Consider the following 15,636-nt stretch of genomic DNA (forward strand, 5'->3'; position numbering starts at 1 on the left):
ATTCAATCCTTGGTCTGGGAAGATCTCACATGCCCCAGCCAACTAAGCCCTTGTGCCACAACTACTGAGCCTGCACTTTAGAGCCCCAGCTTCACAATGAGAGAGGCCAGAGCAGTGAGAACCCATGCATCACAATCAAGAGTAGCCCTGCTCACCACAACTAGAGAAAACCCGTGTGCAGCAAGCAAGACCCACTGCAACCAAAAATAAATATTAAAAAAAAAAAAAATGTAACCTTGACTCTATGTCAACATCAGGTGCAGATGCCACCTCTGCTACAGCCTTCCCTGACCTGGACATAAGCAATCTTTCCTCTAAGCACCTTTGCTTCCTGGGTTGTAGAAAAGGCTAAAAAAAAAGTATACACAGCACCATTATGGTCCTTTTAGGGTTCATCTAAATTAGGAACCCTAGACTGGAGATGCCACAGCTAAAGTCAGAGGGAGGCTTAAAGACACTGCTGGAAAAGATGCTCTTGTATCCACTCCATTTCACTAGGAAGGCATTGGTATGTGGACAATATGGTACAGTCTGATTCAGATACACCTAGGTTCCAAGCTAGCCACTTAGCTCTGTGGCCAGGGCCAGCTTACTGAACTTTCTAGGCCACGGTTTTCAACCACCAGATTGGGGCGCTGTTGGGAGAGGTTAAAAGTAAAACAGGATGGCGTCTCAGGCTCTTATATATAGAAGTTACTAAAAGGGAAAAAAAGACAAATGTGAGACTGGTTTCTCCTACTCGCCTGTGAACTCTGTGAGAAGGCCAAATAAACGCTGATCCAGTGGCCACAGCTCAGAAGGCCCACCCCCGAGATCAACCTTACGCCCCGAGGGCGACAACCTTTCCCGGTCGTGGAGCTTAACCTGACGTGGCGGGGCGGGACTTCCGGGAGGAGGCGGAAGCCGAGCTGTAGGCACCGGCAGGCCGGTGCGGCTGACACATCGGTGGTCGCCCCCGGCGCCGCGCAAGGCTAGGAGGCAAAGCAGGACCGGGCTCTGTTGCCATCTTCCCGGGTCCCTGCGACGACGATTTCTATGCAAGGATGGCTCGGGGCGAGCGGCGGCGCCGCGGAGCGCCGGCGGACGGAGCGCGGACGGCAGAGAGGGCGGCTCGGGGAGGGCCCGTACGGCGGGATGGCCGGGGCGGCAGGGCCCGGGGCGCGGCTGGGGGCGCGGCTCTGGCCTTAGTGGTCCTGTCTCTGGCCCTGGGCCTGTCCGGCCGCTGGCTTCTGTCGTGGTACCGTTCGCGGCGGGCTGTCATGCTGCACTCCGCGCCGCCGGCGCTGCCTCCCGACTCTTCCAGCCCTACAGTGGCTCCGGACCTCTTCTGGGGCACCTACCGCCCTCACGTCTACTTCGGCATGAAGACCCGAAGCCCGCAGCCTCTCCTCACCGGTAACCTGGACCCGGGGCGGGCAGGCAGGCGGGCATTTAATCTCGGTGCCCCAGCTTCGCGCCAGATTAAGGGTGGTGAGGAGTGGATCAGGAGAGTTAGGAGGAGGGATGACCCTGAAGTAATCGGCGACCCAGAGGGACAAGAGCTCTCTCTTTGACTTACGTGGCCATTCTACCCCCAGGACTGATGTGGGCGCAGCAAGGCACCACCCCAGGGACCCCTAAGCTCAGGCACACGTGTGAGCAGGGGGACGGCGTGGGTCCCTATGGCTGGGAGTTCCACGACGGTGTCTCCTTCGGGCGGCAACACATCCAGGATGGGGCCTTAAGGCTCACCACTGAGTTCGTCAAGAGGCCTGGGGGTCAGCACGGAGGGGACTGGAGCTGGAGAGTGACTATAGAGCCTCAGGTCAGGGCCCTCAGGACACCCCTCCCCCAGTCCAGACTTCCTCCACCCTTTCTTTGCTGCCTGCAAATGCAGGATAAAGTGGGGGTAAACAGAAGGGGCTCTGAGTTTGCTGCTTGCCTTAAACACTTGCCCGTATGACCATCTCTTTTTACTATCTTCTGAGCCTTGGTTTTCTCGTCTGTAAACTGTAAATAAAAATAGCACCTAATTCACAGAATTGTTAAGGATTAAAGGAAATACCAGTAATATGTAGAGTTCTTCTCACAGTACATGGCACAAAAGTACTATTATTTCCCAGAGCTGAGCATAGCTCTTTATCCCATCCCACTGGTGCTTCCTCTCCGTGACCCTTGACACTGCTAGATGTGTGTTGTTTTCACCTGCTGTCCCCTTCCCTAAGGCTGATTCTCGGGGGAATGCCTGCTAACCTAATGCTGTGTTTTTCTCTCCTCATTGGTCACCCAGGCCTCAGGTACTTCTGCCCTCCCTTTGGTGTCCCTGTTCTTCTATGTGGTAACAGATGGCAAAGAAGTCCTTGTGCCAGAGGTTGGGGCTAAGGGGCAGTTGAAGTTCATCAGTGGGCACACCAGTGAACTTGGTGACTTCCGCTTTACACTTCTGGCACCAACCAGTCCAGGAGATACCACCCCCAAGTATGGCAGGTAACTGGGGGAAGAGAGTGTGGGACGGTGGGGGGGGGGGGTGGTATGGATGCTGACTTAGTCTGATTTCCGTCTCCTCAACCCTACCCTCTTTTCACCAGGCATCTCCCTTCTCACTAGGCTCCACGTCCCCTGCATTGCCAAGACCCTCCCATCATGACTCCTCATCAACCTCGTTTCTCTTTATAATCCTCACCGCTTCCTCCTGCATAATATTTCCTGTTTATCTTCTTCCTTTCAAGCTACAATGTCTTCTGGTCCTCCAATCCAGGACTTCCCTTGCTGACAGAGATGGTGAAGAGTCGCCTAAATAACTGGTTTCAGCATCGGCCCCCGGGGGCTTCCCCTGAACGCTACCTCGGCTTGCCAGGATCTCTGAAGTGGGATGACAGAGGCCCAAGTGGGCAAGGACAGGGACAAGGGCAATTTTTGATACAACAGGTGACACTGAAAGTCCCCTTTTCTGTGGAGTTGGTGTTTGAATCAGGCAGCGCCCGGACAGGAGGCAGCCAAGCCCTAGAGCAGCTGGCAGGCAACCTGCTGACCCACGCCCTCGAAAGCCATGCTGAAGCCTTTAGAGAGCGCTTTGAGAAGACTTTCCGGCTAAAGGAGAAGGGCCTGAACCCTGAGGAGCAGGCTTTGGGTCAGGGTGCCCTCAGTGGCCTTCTTGGTGGGATTGGCTACTTCTATGGACAGGGTCTAGTGTTGCCAGACATGGAGGTTGAAGGGTCTGAGCAGAAGGTGGACCCAGTCCTCTTTCCACCTGTCCCTCTTTTCACAGCAGTGCCCTCTCGGTCATTCTTCCCAAGAGGCTTCCTTTGGGATGAGGGCTTTCACCAGCTGGTGATCCAACGGTGGGATCCCCGGCTCACCCGGGAAGCTATAGGCCACTGGCTGGGGCTGCTTAATGCCGACGGCTGGATTGGGCGGGAACAGGTGCTGGGGGATGAGGCCCGAGCCCGGGTGCCCTCAGAGTTCCTGGTGCAAAGGACAGCCCATGCCAACCCTCCAACTCTGCTTTTGCCTGTAGCCCACATGCTAGATGGTGGTGACCCTGCCGACTTGGCCTTCCTCCGCAGGGCCTTCCCTCGCCTGCGTGCCTGGTTCTCCTGGCTTCATCACAGCCAGGCAGGGCCAGTGCCACTATCTTACCGCTGGCGCGGCCGGGACCCAGCCTTGCCAACCCTACTAAACCCGAAGACGCTGCCTTCGGGGCTGGATGACTATCCCCGGGCTTCACACCCCTCAGCCAGTGAGCGGCACCTGGATCTGCGGTGCTGGGTGGCCCTAGGTTCCCGTGTGCTGATGCGGCTAGCAGAGCAGTTGGGAGAGACTGAGGCAGCTGCAGAGCTGGGCCCACTGGCTGCCTCCCTGGGAGCAGAAGAGAGCCTGGATGAGCTGCATTGGGCCCCAGAGCTAGGAGTCTTTGCAGACTTTGGGAACCATACAAAAGCAGTGCAGCTGAAGCCTCGGCCCCCTCAGGGGCTGATGCGGGTGGTGGGCCGGCCCCACCCTCACTTACAGTATGTGGATGCCTTGGGCTACGTCAGTCTTTTCCCCTTTCTGCTGCGGCTGCTGGACCCCAATTCACCTCGCCTTGGACCCATGCTGGATGTTCTAGCTGATCGGCGTCAACTCTGGAGCCCCTTTGGTTTGCGCTCTCTCGCAGCATCCAGCCCCTTTTACAGCCAGCGCAATTCAGAGCATGATCCTCCCTACTGGCGAGGTGCTGTGTGGCTCAATGTGAACTACCTGGCACTGGGGGCTCTGCACTACTATGGGCACCTGGAGGGCCCCCACCAGGCCCGTGCTGCCAGGCTCCACGGAGAGCTCCGTGCCAATCTGGTGGGCAATGTGAGACGGCAGTACCAGGCCACAGGCTTCCTGTGGGAGCAGTACAGTGACCAGGATGGGCGAGGCATGGGCTGCCGCCCTTTCCAGGGCTGGACCAGCCTTGTCCTACTGGCCATGGCTGAAGACTACTGAAGGGGAGCGTGGGAGGGGAAGCCAGCCCCCTTATTCCATTCTGGACTAGAGGGACAGGTCTCTCACTTCTGCCCCTAGCTATTAGATACCAGTGCTTCAAACCCTCCTCAACTCATCTCAGGTGTCTCCTAACTGACATCCCATATAGCCCTGGGGTGAATGTGAATTCAGAGTCTTATTTTTCTAAATAAATGGGGAAACCATGCCAGACTCTATTGCTTTTACCAGCTTTGCCTCACCAAGAGGTCTTAACTCAGTCCAGGCCTTAGGGCTGCCTGCTCTCCTTCAGAGAAGGTGGAAAAAGTGGCCACTGACTGTCCCTTCCAAACCTAGTCAGGTCAAGTGCAATGCAGTCAGTCGAGCACTAGTCCACCCAAATCCACAAGCAGCTGGTTCACATCTCTTTAATGAGATCAAAGGCTCCTGTGTATGTCTTGGGGGATAGAGCTCACACAGTCCCCCAAACACTGCCCTTCTCAGGACTCCAGCCTTTTCAGATTCTAGGAGGGCAGGGAGAGGCCAAGAACCCAGGGAGCTGGGAGCAGGGCTGTTTCTGGTGGGCAAGTAACCCACCCCCCCGCCTCCCAAAATTGCTTATGGGATGTCCCCTTCACTCGAAGCCAGACCCACAGGAGAGACTTGGGGTGCAGGATTTAGGGGCCGTGCACAAGGGGACTGGTCCTCCACCTCTTGTGAGGTGGCACTAACCCTAGCCTCCTTGACTGGCTCACCCTCGCTGGAGTCAGGACAAGGGCAGAGCTCAATACCTGAGTCACCAGTCAGGCGGCGATAGCGGCAGGAGGGGGGTGTGGGGGCAGGGCTCACTCCTGCCCCAAGCTCACCCTCCTGATGAGGAGGGGCACTCTGGTGGGAGGAAACGTCTTCCACGTTTGTTCCCTCGTGGTGGGCAGGACAGCTGGAAGCGGAGGAGCAGCAGGTGCACTGGCTGGAAGCAGTCGAGGGGCAGCCAGTGGCTGCAGTGTAAGGAGGCGGCGGTGTGCCTGGGCGGTGAACCACATCCTCATAGGCTGGGGGTTTGAAGGCGCTGAGGAGGCCTGCAGGAAAGAATGGTATGGTTTATAGAAGGCAACCAGGGGTGGGGTGGTGGTGTCTTTCCTATGAGGGAAAATTGTGCTTTGAAATCTCGGAAAAGGGAGTGTGGAATGAACCAGGGTCCTGGTTTGGGAGGGACCACTGAGAGGCCAGAGCCTCAAGTCACTCACGAAGGTCAAGCAGTGAGCCAGTAGGGACAGGGCCAGCCCCATGGCATGCCCCATGGTAGGCCAACAAGTTGATCTCACGCTGCCGCTGCTGCTGCTGCAGCCGGAGTTTAGCTCGTCGATGGCGGAAGGCGCAACAGCAGCTAAAGAGAATGAGGACAGTCCAGAGCAGCCAGAACCCTGCAGGAGGCGAGGAGGAAGAGACTTAGATACCTCCTATGCAGAGAAGGGTCCTTGAAGGCTGAAGTCCAAATGCGGGTGGGCAGAAGAACAAAAGAAGAGCCCCCTTGAAGACTCACACCAGAGCTCATAGTAGTACGTGCAGCAGCCAGTCTCCCCACAGCAGTGACCACTCTCACAGAGGTAGGGCTGGTTGTTCACTCCTGGGCACAGCTCTCGAAGCTGGGAGCAAGGAAGCACTTAGAACAAAGGGAGATTCCAGCCCAAGGCACTGTCCACCCCCACCCCCTGCATACACATACACAATCCCATCCTGTGAGCCAAGTTTAGCTCAGAAATCTATGGGGAGAGGAAAAAGTGATGTTGAGAGGAGTGTTCAAATATCTGAAGGGCTGCCAACATGGAAGAGGATTTGGAATAGCAAGAATCAGTCTAGAGACTAAGAGGCAAGGTGTGGGCATACAAAGAGGCAGATTACAGCTCTGCATATAGGAGACCTCTCATATTCAAGCCTGGCTCCCTAGGGTGTTTAATGTTAAGGGAGTGTTTTGGCAGAAGTCCGAAGATTGGGCTATCTCAAAGTCTCAGACGATGGGTAAGGGGTTTAGGTAATTTCCTAAACTGTTTTCATTGTCATTTCCTGTGGTCTGCCAATCCCCACTCCTAAGCTGGATCTTTCCACCCCTGGGTCTCAGGCTTCCTAGGGTAGAGGAGGAGCAATAAGAGACCCAGAGCAGGGTTCCCAACCAGATGGGATTGCTGTGGATGATAAAGGATGGCATCCAGGGCGTGATTCTGGGTTCCATCTCTTCTCCAAATTGCTTCCCTCAATCTCTTCCCTCAAGAGAAGACGCTGCCAGACTCTGTTATGACAATAGGCACATAGAAAAACATCACAAATAACTTGCAAGACAGAAGGAACCTCCCTGGGGCCTCACTATGCCTCTGGTCACTGGAGAGCCACTGCAAGCTTCCACTGCAGCTAAGGGATGGGATCTACGAAGCTGCAGGCAAAAGTCAACAGCACCTACATTACAAAGTTTACACAGAGTAGAAGGGCCATATCTAGGAATTTCACAGTACCTTTGGCTCCGAGAGTTCCTCCGCCACCCGCCAAAAGGCGGGGGCAAGGAATGGGGAAGGAGAAATAAATGGCTGTCGTGATAGGCTTTTGGAGCTGTTGGGATACCTGCTGTTGCCGCACCCGAAGTGCCCCCCAGGCCTCCTCGCTGCCGTTCCCGCCGGTAGCCCGAGCCATTCCTTCACCTACAGCTCCCTGAAGACCACAGTCTCCTCTACCGCCAGCTGCCCCGCCCCTGCCACCTCTGCCTCCACCGCCATGGTCCCTGCCCGGCCCATCTTCGCTGCCGCCACCATCACTCTGCGACCGGACCTTCCATCCAGCGAGAGCTCTGCCAACTAGCACCCAGGTTGTTCCGTCCCACCAATCCGCATCACTCTCGGACAGATGGGCCAATAGGAAAGATCTCAGGCTTCTCCCTGCGACCAATCTACAGCAGCACCTCTGCCACTCTCCCAGACAACAGGAGCTTGACAGACAAAGAGTGGGGAAGGTTCGACCCATGGCTGTGACTGACAGCGACAACAGCCAATATGGAAAACAGAACAGGGTTTGCGTTATCAACCAATGAACGGCCGCCCGGGACAGCAAAGTTCCCGCTGACTGGCTTGAGCCCTATTTTCTGGATGACGCCAAACACTTGACCACGCCAGGTAATCCCACTAGGAGCCGCGGAGTCCCAGGAGTCTGCTGGAGTCTGGGTGGGCGCCGACCGGCTACCATTCTGGGGCCTGGTGGACGATTCCCGGCACCAATGCAAGCAGCGGGCGTGGGAGAAGGGGGCAAGCTGTGTGTTTGGGGAATTGGCCTACCCGTACTCCATTCCCCCAACTCTGTACAAGTCAAGGCACTGGATGAAATTTAATAAAGTGGGGAGGACACTGAAAACAAGGGGCAGAGGAGAAGGCACAGAGTCCAGGTTGTGGGGGGTGGGGGTGGGGCTTAAGTAGCTAGAAGTGGGGATCCGGGGCCCTCAGGCCCACCTAGCCGCATCTGCAAATTGATGCGATAGCACTGAAGGCTGCAGAGTGCCTGGCCCGTGCGCGAGCAGGCATAGCGGCGCGGATGGGGACAGCCGGGGACAGAGCATCGAGGAGGCGGGCCAGATGGGGATGGCCGCTGAGACACAGGCGCGGGGGCAGGGACGCCAGGCGGGAAGGAGAGGGTGGAACCCTGTGCCCCGCTGCTGTAGCGCACCATGGGGGCTGGGGCCACTGCCCGCCCTCCCCGCCGCTCGCCCCGGGAGGCCCCTCGGCCTCCCCGCCCACTGGGCGCCGCAGTCTTGGTGAGGCGCTCGATAGTCTGGTTCTTGTGCTCCTCGGCCCGCCGAGCTGCCTGCAGCCGCCTCTTCCGTGCCCGCTCCTCACGCTTCAGCAGCATTTCTTCGGTGAGAGCGGGGGCCGGGCAGCCCCCAGCCACAGGTAGTGACAGCATCGGGGAAGGCTGACTTCGAGCCTTCTGCAGCAGAGCTCTCTAGGGAGATATGGAGATGTCAGCAAATAGAGAAGGGAGTTCTGCCAGAACGAGGGAGGGGGAAGTGGGGACACGGAAAGCAGGGTCTTGAGGAGCAGGCCTTGAGAAAAGAGTCAAATGAGCACAGTCTCCAGGAGCCTTTCATACTGCCTCCTCTCAGGTCTCCAGACTTTCAGCTTTAGATCCTTGATCCTCAAGGACAAATGCTTTAGTAACGTTACCTTCCTGCCCTGAGTCCCAAAACTCTGTACTAGTTCTCTGGAGGCTTTTTTGTTGTTTTCAGTCTTTGAATCCCAATAGATAGCATCAACTGGATAATTGCTCAAGTCAAAAACTCAGGGTTATCCTTGATTCCTTCCTTCCCCAACAAGTGTCTGTTTCCTAAATATATCCAGGATCCATCTGGTTTCTCCAACTCATTTCACCTTGGTTCAAGCCACCACCATCTCTTACCTGACTACTTCAATAGCTTCTTAACTGGTCTTGCTTCTATCGTTTACCACCACTAAGAAATCAAAGTAATCTACTGAAATATAAACCAAACATATCACTTCTCTGCATACCATCTTTTTGTCACAGTCACATTTATTCTTCTCCTTGGCCATGATTAGGCATGTTCCACTCTCAGGGTCTTTGCCCCTGCTGGTCTCTCTGCCTGGAAAGCTTCTCTGGTATTGGAAACATTATATTTTAGAGAGGTCTTTCCAGACTACCATATCTAATGTTGTTTGTATTCTGCTTTCTATTTCATCACCCTATTTTTGTTATAAACATTCCAGTTTTTCAAAATTATTTACTATACAAGAATACTAGCTCCATGAGAACAGAAACCTTGTGTGTCTTTTCTCCACTGCTGATATCCCTGCTGCCTTGCAAAGTTCTCCAGACGTGGAAAGCTCTCAGTATCAATTTGGCAACGAATAAAGAATGAACCTACTCACCTGCCGAGCGGTGAGCAGCCGTTCATTGATCTCCTTCTTGAGATCTCCATTGTCATCCAGCTCCCCCTTCTCCAAGGCATCCAGCCACCTCTGTTCTTCCTCTTCCTCCTGACCTCCTAACCCCCCCGACAGGTCCCGCAGTGGGGAGGGGGACAGATTACTGTCTTCATCTGAAAAGTAAAGTTGGAGAGCTAAAAGTAGAATTGTTCAGATTGGGAACCTTAATTTGGCCAAGTTAATACTGGGACACACAAAATTTTCACCTTCCTCAGAACGAACCCTCTTCCCTTAACCAGGTATAATGAGAAACCCAGTTTCCCCACCTCTAGATCCTTCTCACCCAGCCAGGCACGGTACTGCTCAAGGGGAACTCCTTCCACAGGTTCCTCTTCATTGTCCACAACCATAAGGGGAGAGGGTGAGCGAGGACCTTCAGGAATCACAGTGAAGGTAGGAACACTGCAGAGAAGCAACCACTCTGTAAGGTGAGCAATTGTCTCCTCCTGCTCAGTACATCTAGTCTTCCCTACGCCCTCTTGGGTTCTTGCTACATTAACCTGGGCCCTGAAGTCACAGCATCCATTCTGTCTTCTGAAAACCGCAGCCAGTTTCTCCTACCTTCTGTCTTTGCCTGCTTCTAAAGTGCCCCAAGTAAAACCTTGGCTCTCTTGGCCTCACCTCTTGGTGCCCAAGACCTGCCCGCCCAACTTGATTTTGAGTTTGAGCTGGGGCTTGGCAGGAGACTGCTGCGTTGGCCCAGCCTCCTCTTCCTGGTAGTGTTTTTTCTTGTGTTTCTTCTTGTGTTTCTTGTGCTTTTTCTTGTGCACTCCGTGGCCGTGGGCACCCGCTAGACTCAACTCCAGGGCTTCCCCTGCAGAAGGAGAGCCTGTCAAAGATATATGGGAGGGGCAAGAAAAGCCCAGTACCCCGAAGGGTCCTATTGTTCCCGCGGTATTCTGGTATTACCATAACAGCCCCGCCTTTTTGCTTCCCACCTGTGGCGAAGTACCCGGGGGAAGCTCGAAGGAGCACGAAAGAGACTGCTTTTATGCGAAGGCCAAACTTGCCTTATGGATCCACGCTTACCAGGCTCAGGGGCCTCCATAGCCCCAGAGGTGCTCCCGCGCCGCCACAGCTTACTCATGAGGCCCTGCAAGGAAAGGGGGCTGTAAATAGTCGAAACACATTCAGACATACCTTTTCCGCCCCGCGGAAGAACTTATCCCAGCAAATAACCGGGTACTTCCGGTGCGTAGGAACCATGCTTGTGCGGGGCACGCTTTGCGACTAAAAAGCTCCAGGAGAAACAAAGGTCCTTCCAACAATAGTTCCGGACTCTTTGAGGCCGGGAGGGTTTTCCGCAGGCCCCGCAGCCCCACAATCGAGATCAAAACTCAGCGCCGGAGATTCAATTATTATTACACGCAAGGGTGATGAACGTATCTATATGTTCCGGACCAAATTCGGGGCTAGGCAATGATAATACAAGATAAATATGAATACTCCTCTCTGCCTTTGAGGAGCTTACAGTTTGGTGGAGGAGCACGAAACAATTTGCCAGCAAAATGAAGGAGGGCGTAACAGCACAAGTGCCCTACAAGGTGGGCAGATGGTATTTAAGCCTCAATTCTTTATCAGTAGAGAAGTGGATAGATGAATTATGGTACAAGCTAAGAGTTGATCGGTAATTGATAAGATAGACGTGGGATTTAGATCCTAGTGGGTAATAGTATTGGAAACGATCTAAAGAAAAACCAAAATTGGTACAGGGGGTTGATACACCATAGTGGGAAGCTGTCAATGGCACCCCACTCCAGTACTCTTGCCTGGAAAATCCCATGGACGGAGGGGCCTTGTGGGCTGCAGTCCATGGGGTCGCGAAGAGTCGGACATGACTGAACAACTTCACTTTATTTTTTCACTTTCATGCATTGGAGAAGGAAATGGTAACCCACTCCAGTGTTCTTGCCTGGAGAATCCCAGGGACGGGGGAGCCTGGTGGGCTGCCGTCTATGGGGTCGCACAGAGTCGGACACGACGGAAGCGACTTAGCAGCAGCAGCAGCAGTGGGAAGCTGTGGTGCTATTAAAAGAAATGGGGCCCCAGAAAGTTACCCAAGAAATTGGTGACAGCAGTCCAATGGATGGTTGGGAGAACAAGGGTGAAGGGAGACTTATTCTTCCTAATATACCCTTTTGTGCCTATTGGACTTTGTATAAAACGTGTGTAAGATAACCCATGTCTCAGTGGTAAAAAATTCACCAGCCAGTGCAGGAGACGCAGGAGACTTGGGTTCCATCCCTGGGTTGGGATGATCCCCTGGAGGAGGAAATGGCAACCCACTCCAGTATTCTTGCCTGGAAAATTCCACCGACAGAGGAGCCTGATGGGCTGGAGTCCATGAAGTCACAGAGTCGGATAGGACTGAGCACGCAAGTGCGCGCACGCATAAAACGTGTGTTTTACTAATTTTAAAAAAAGGAACAAGGTAGACCTATATGTGCTGACATACGGAATAAGAAAAGCAAATTTCAAGATGAGGTGATTCCATTTTATGAGACTGACGCGCTACCTACTGCCCTAATGAAGCACCTGTTATTCCATTTTTAAAAGGCATAATATGCTACTACATTCGTAGAAAAAACTAAGGAATGTATACTAAATGGTTAATGGTGATTATCTTTGAAACTTAGAGTTGGGGAACTTTCACTATCTAGATCTGTAGTGAGTTTTCTTACTTTTTTTTTCTTTTAAAATATTCCTTAGTATTTTGTGTAATGAATTTTCTTACAGCCAATATATATCACATAAAAAGCACTATACATGTAGTGTATAGATATATACATGGGATACATGTCTGAACAGAGTAGCAATAGTGAACAAAGTAAGGGAAGAACTGACTCAAGAAATATTTCATTAATGAAATTTAAAGGAACTGATAAACAATTGTATATGAGAATTCAGGAAGAAATCAATATAGTATAGTGATTGAGAATGAACTTTGGAGTCAGACAAGCCTATTATCAAATTCCAGTTTATTGGCTATGTAACCTTGGGTTCACAGTTATTTAAGTTCTCTGAACCTCATATTCCAGCTTTGTAAAATGGAATGAAGTAGGATCTAGTTCAGAGAAGGCAACGACACCCCACTCCAGTACTCTTGCTTGGAAAATCCCATGGACAGAGGAGCCTGGTGAGCTGCAGTCCATGGGGTCGAGAAGAGTCAGACACAACTGAGCGACTTCACTTTCACTTTTCACTTTCATGCATTGGAGAAGGAAATGGCAACCCACTCCAGTGTTCTTGCCTGGAGAATCCCAGGGACGGGGGAGCCTGGTGGGCTGCCATCTATGGGGTCACACAGAGTTGGACATGACTGAAGTGACTTAGCAGCAGCAGCAGGATCTAGTTCATAGTGATCTCAGTGAGGTAGCAGTGAGTGGTGGTGGCATGAAGTACGTTCTTAATTTCCTGCTCAGGAACTGAACTTGGGTAGCCTGGATGAGAACCAGGAATCCTAGCCTCTGACCAGCAAGGGCCAGAGGCTAAAAGCTATTTTTCCCTGGTTCTTTGCCCCCAGTGAAAAAATGCATTTATCACAGAGGCAGAAACTGTAAATGCAGGTCCAAAGTTTATTATTAGAGACATAGTACAGCAACAAGTGGGAGAGAAAACAGAGAAACAATGTTTAGATGAGCTAGAAGCAAAACAGAGAGAAAGGGTGTGGACGTCCTCCCTAGAGAGGAGGAGGAGCACAGTAAAGAGGTTAAGTCATTTATATAGGTCAGTTCTGCTGGGCCTTTGTCTTCCTTTGGCCAATTATCTGGGTTCTTTTTCCACACCTGAGCTACCCTGGGACCCTCTCCTGGGTGCTCACGCACCCCTCAGCCAAGATGGCTCTCAAAGTGAAGGCTTCTGAGAGGAGCAAGGCTCATTATGGCCTGGAGTTATATCTTGACTTTTGACCCACAAGGAGCCTTTCTGCCTATGTGTAGTGTCTTCCTTGTCCCCAAAATGGGGGGAGCAGAGATCCCTTAATCTTTGGCTCAAACAGGATTTTGCCCCTCTTTGTCCTTGCATGACTATTACCTTGATTATTGCCATGACTATTACCTTAAGATGTTTACAAGAGACAAACACTGGCTATTTACCCTGTTTCTGTTGTTACTTCCATTTCGGAGACCAAACAGGAGGTTGATTGTAAATGTTTAACTGGAGCCCACCTATCTCTTATCTCAGAAAATGCTAACAGTTTTAAGTATCCAGCCCGAAGCCCACTTATTTGTGCCCCATGAAATGCAAACAGGAGGCCAGTTGTAAATATCTAGCCTGAAGCCCATCTATTTCCTACGTCAAAAGGGCTCTTTCAAGGAATAAAGCAAATCAAGAATGCAAAGTATGTAGGGTAGTATCTTGCATGTAGTAGATGTTCAATAAGCATACAACCACAATAATAAATGACTTCTACATTTCTAGCCCAAGTATTAGAGGGAAATAATATTTTAAATACAGAAGGGAACATAAGAAGAGAAGTAAGTAAAAAGAAAACCATTTAGTGTCACCTAAGGTGAATTTGCCTGGAAAATCCCATGGATGGAGGAGCCTGGTGGGCTGCAATCCATGGGGTCGCTAAAAGTTAGACACGACTTCACTTTCATTTTTCACTTTCATGCATTGGAGAAGGAAACGGCAACCCACTCCAGTGTTCTTGCTTGGAGAATCCCAGGGATGGGGGAGCCTGGTGGGCTACCGTCTGTGGGGTCACACAGAATTGGACACGACTGAAGCGACTTAGCAGGAGCAGCAGCAGCAAGGTGAATTTAAAGTGCATGTGGAAAGTCAAAACTATAATGAGGTATCACCTCACACCCGTCAGAATGACCATCATCAAAAAATCTACAAACAATAATTGCTGGAGAGGGTGTGGAGAAAAGGGAACCCTCCTACACTGTTGGTAGGAATGTAAACTGGTACAACCACTATGGAGAACAGTATGGAAGTTACTTAAAAACCTAAAATAGAGCTACTGTATATGACTCAGCAATTCCACTCCTAGGCATATGTCCAGAGAAAACCAGAATTCTAATGGATGCATACTCCCTGATGTTCATTGCAACAATATCCATCAACAGAGGAATGGAGAAGGAAGATGTGGTACATATATTCAATGGAATATTATTCAAGATATAAAAAGGAACAAAACAGTGCCATTTGCAGAGATGTGGATGGACCTGGAGAGTCAATTCAAAAAGAGAAAAACAAATATTGTATAATATTTTTTATATGTGGAATCTAGAAAAATGGTACAGATGAACTACTTGCAAAGCAGAAATAGTCATGGATGTAGACAACAAACTTACAGTGACCAAGCGGAGAAGGAGGATGAATTGGGAGATTGGGATTGACATATATACGTTACTATGTAGAAAATAGATAACTAATGAAAACCTACTGTATAGCACAGGGAATTCTACTCAATGCTCTGTGGTGACCTCAATGGGAAGGAAACCTAAAAAAGAATGGATATGTGTATAGGTAGAGCTGATTCACTTTGCTGCACAGCAGAAACTAACACAACATTGTAAAGCAACCATACTCTTAACAAAAATTAATACAAATAAAATAAAGGGCATGTGGGAATGCCCACATGGAGATGGAATACTGAGAAGAAAAGTCTTCTTCTCTTCACAGAAGGTGTGAGCTGGGGTGTCATCAGCACTGGAAATGCTAAGAGATGGGAAGAGATGAGACATTCCAGAATGAGCAGATGAAGAGGAAAGGACCAGGAACAAACCCAAGTGGGCATCAGTCTTGAACAGACTGGCAGAGGGGGAAGGCAGGGTTGAGAAGAGGTCAAAGGGGCAATAAAGGCACCCAAGAACAGAGATTGTCAGCAGACAAAGACTATGATGAGCTCTGTACAGTTTTGCAGAGCCTAGGTTGAGCTCCAAGAAGAGGATGCATTGTAGCAACGTGTGAAGACAACAGTCCTGTATCATCAGGAGTTAAAGTGTAGTTAGTATTTATCAAACATGTTAGAGTTTATAACCTGCTTTCGTATTCCTTCCCTCCCTTGAGCCCATGGCAGCTCTATCAGGGAGATGCTATTGTTCCCTCATGAGGAAACTGAGGCTTAGAAGGGTTAAATGATGTGGCCAGAGTCACATAGTTAAGGAGCGGCAGAACCAGCATCAAACAGAGACTTCCTGACACTAGGCCCAGTGGTGTTTCCTCAACATCCTGATGCCCAGCAGGGAGCAAGTGGTGACAGTAACAGCTATGGGCTTCA

At 51.4% G+C, this 15,636-nt stretch overlaps 3 protein-coding genes across 3 annotated transcripts; 1 reads left to right on the forward strand and 2 right to left on the reverse strand.

Annotated features, from left to right (window-relative positions):
- The first annotated feature begins 878 nt into the window (after window positions 1-878).
- MOGS (mannosyl-oligosaccharide glucosidase) lies at window positions 879-4,655 on the forward strand. Its single transcript, XM_055539560.1, has 4 exons — window positions 879-1,395; window positions 1,578-1,804; window positions 2,270-2,466; window positions 2,709-4,655. The coding sequence occupies exons 1-4, from the start codon at window positions 1,044-1,046 to the stop codon at window positions 4,450-4,452; spliced, it is 2,520 nt and encodes an 839-aa protein (XP_055395535.1). The 5' UTR covers window positions 879-1,043; the 3' UTR covers window positions 4,453-4,655.
- Window positions 4,656-4,702: 47 nt separating this feature from the next.
- On the reverse strand, window positions 4,703-7,627 carry WBP1 (WW domain binding protein 1). Its single transcript, XM_055539564.1, has 4 exons — window positions 7,042-7,627; window positions 5,972-6,074; window positions 5,676-5,852; window positions 4,703-5,507 (listed from the first exon to the last, which is right to left on the reverse strand). Exons 1-4 carry the CDS (start codon window positions 7,435-7,437, stop codon window positions 5,047-5,049), a joined length of 1,137 nt encoding a protein of 378 aa, XP_055395539.1. The 5' UTR covers window positions 7,438-7,627; the 3' UTR covers window positions 4,703-5,046.
- Window positions 7,628-7,780: 153 nt separating this feature from the next.
- On the reverse strand, window positions 7,781-10,563 carry INO80B (INO80 complex subunit B). The gene is made up of 5 exons (XM_055539565.1): window positions 10,434-10,563; window positions 10,026-10,218; window positions 9,688-9,806; window positions 9,348-9,517; window positions 7,781-8,406 (listed from the first exon to the last, which is right to left on the reverse strand). Exons 1-5 carry the CDS (start codon window positions 10,540-10,542, stop codon window positions 7,876-7,878), a joined length of 1,122 nt encoding a protein of 373 aa, XP_055395540.1. The 5' UTR covers window positions 10,543-10,563; the 3' UTR covers window positions 7,781-7,875.
- Between the last annotated feature and the right edge of the window lie 5,073 nt (window positions 10,564-15,636).

This window comes from Bubalus kerabau, chromosome 11 (assembly GCF_029407905.1).
Source record: "Bubalus kerabau isolate K-KA32 ecotype Philippines breed swamp buffalo chromosome 11, PCC_UOA_SB_1v2, whole genome shotgun sequence".
Lineage (NCBI taxonomy): Eukaryota > Metazoa > Chordata > Mammalia > Artiodactyla > Bovidae > Bubalus > Bubalus kerabau.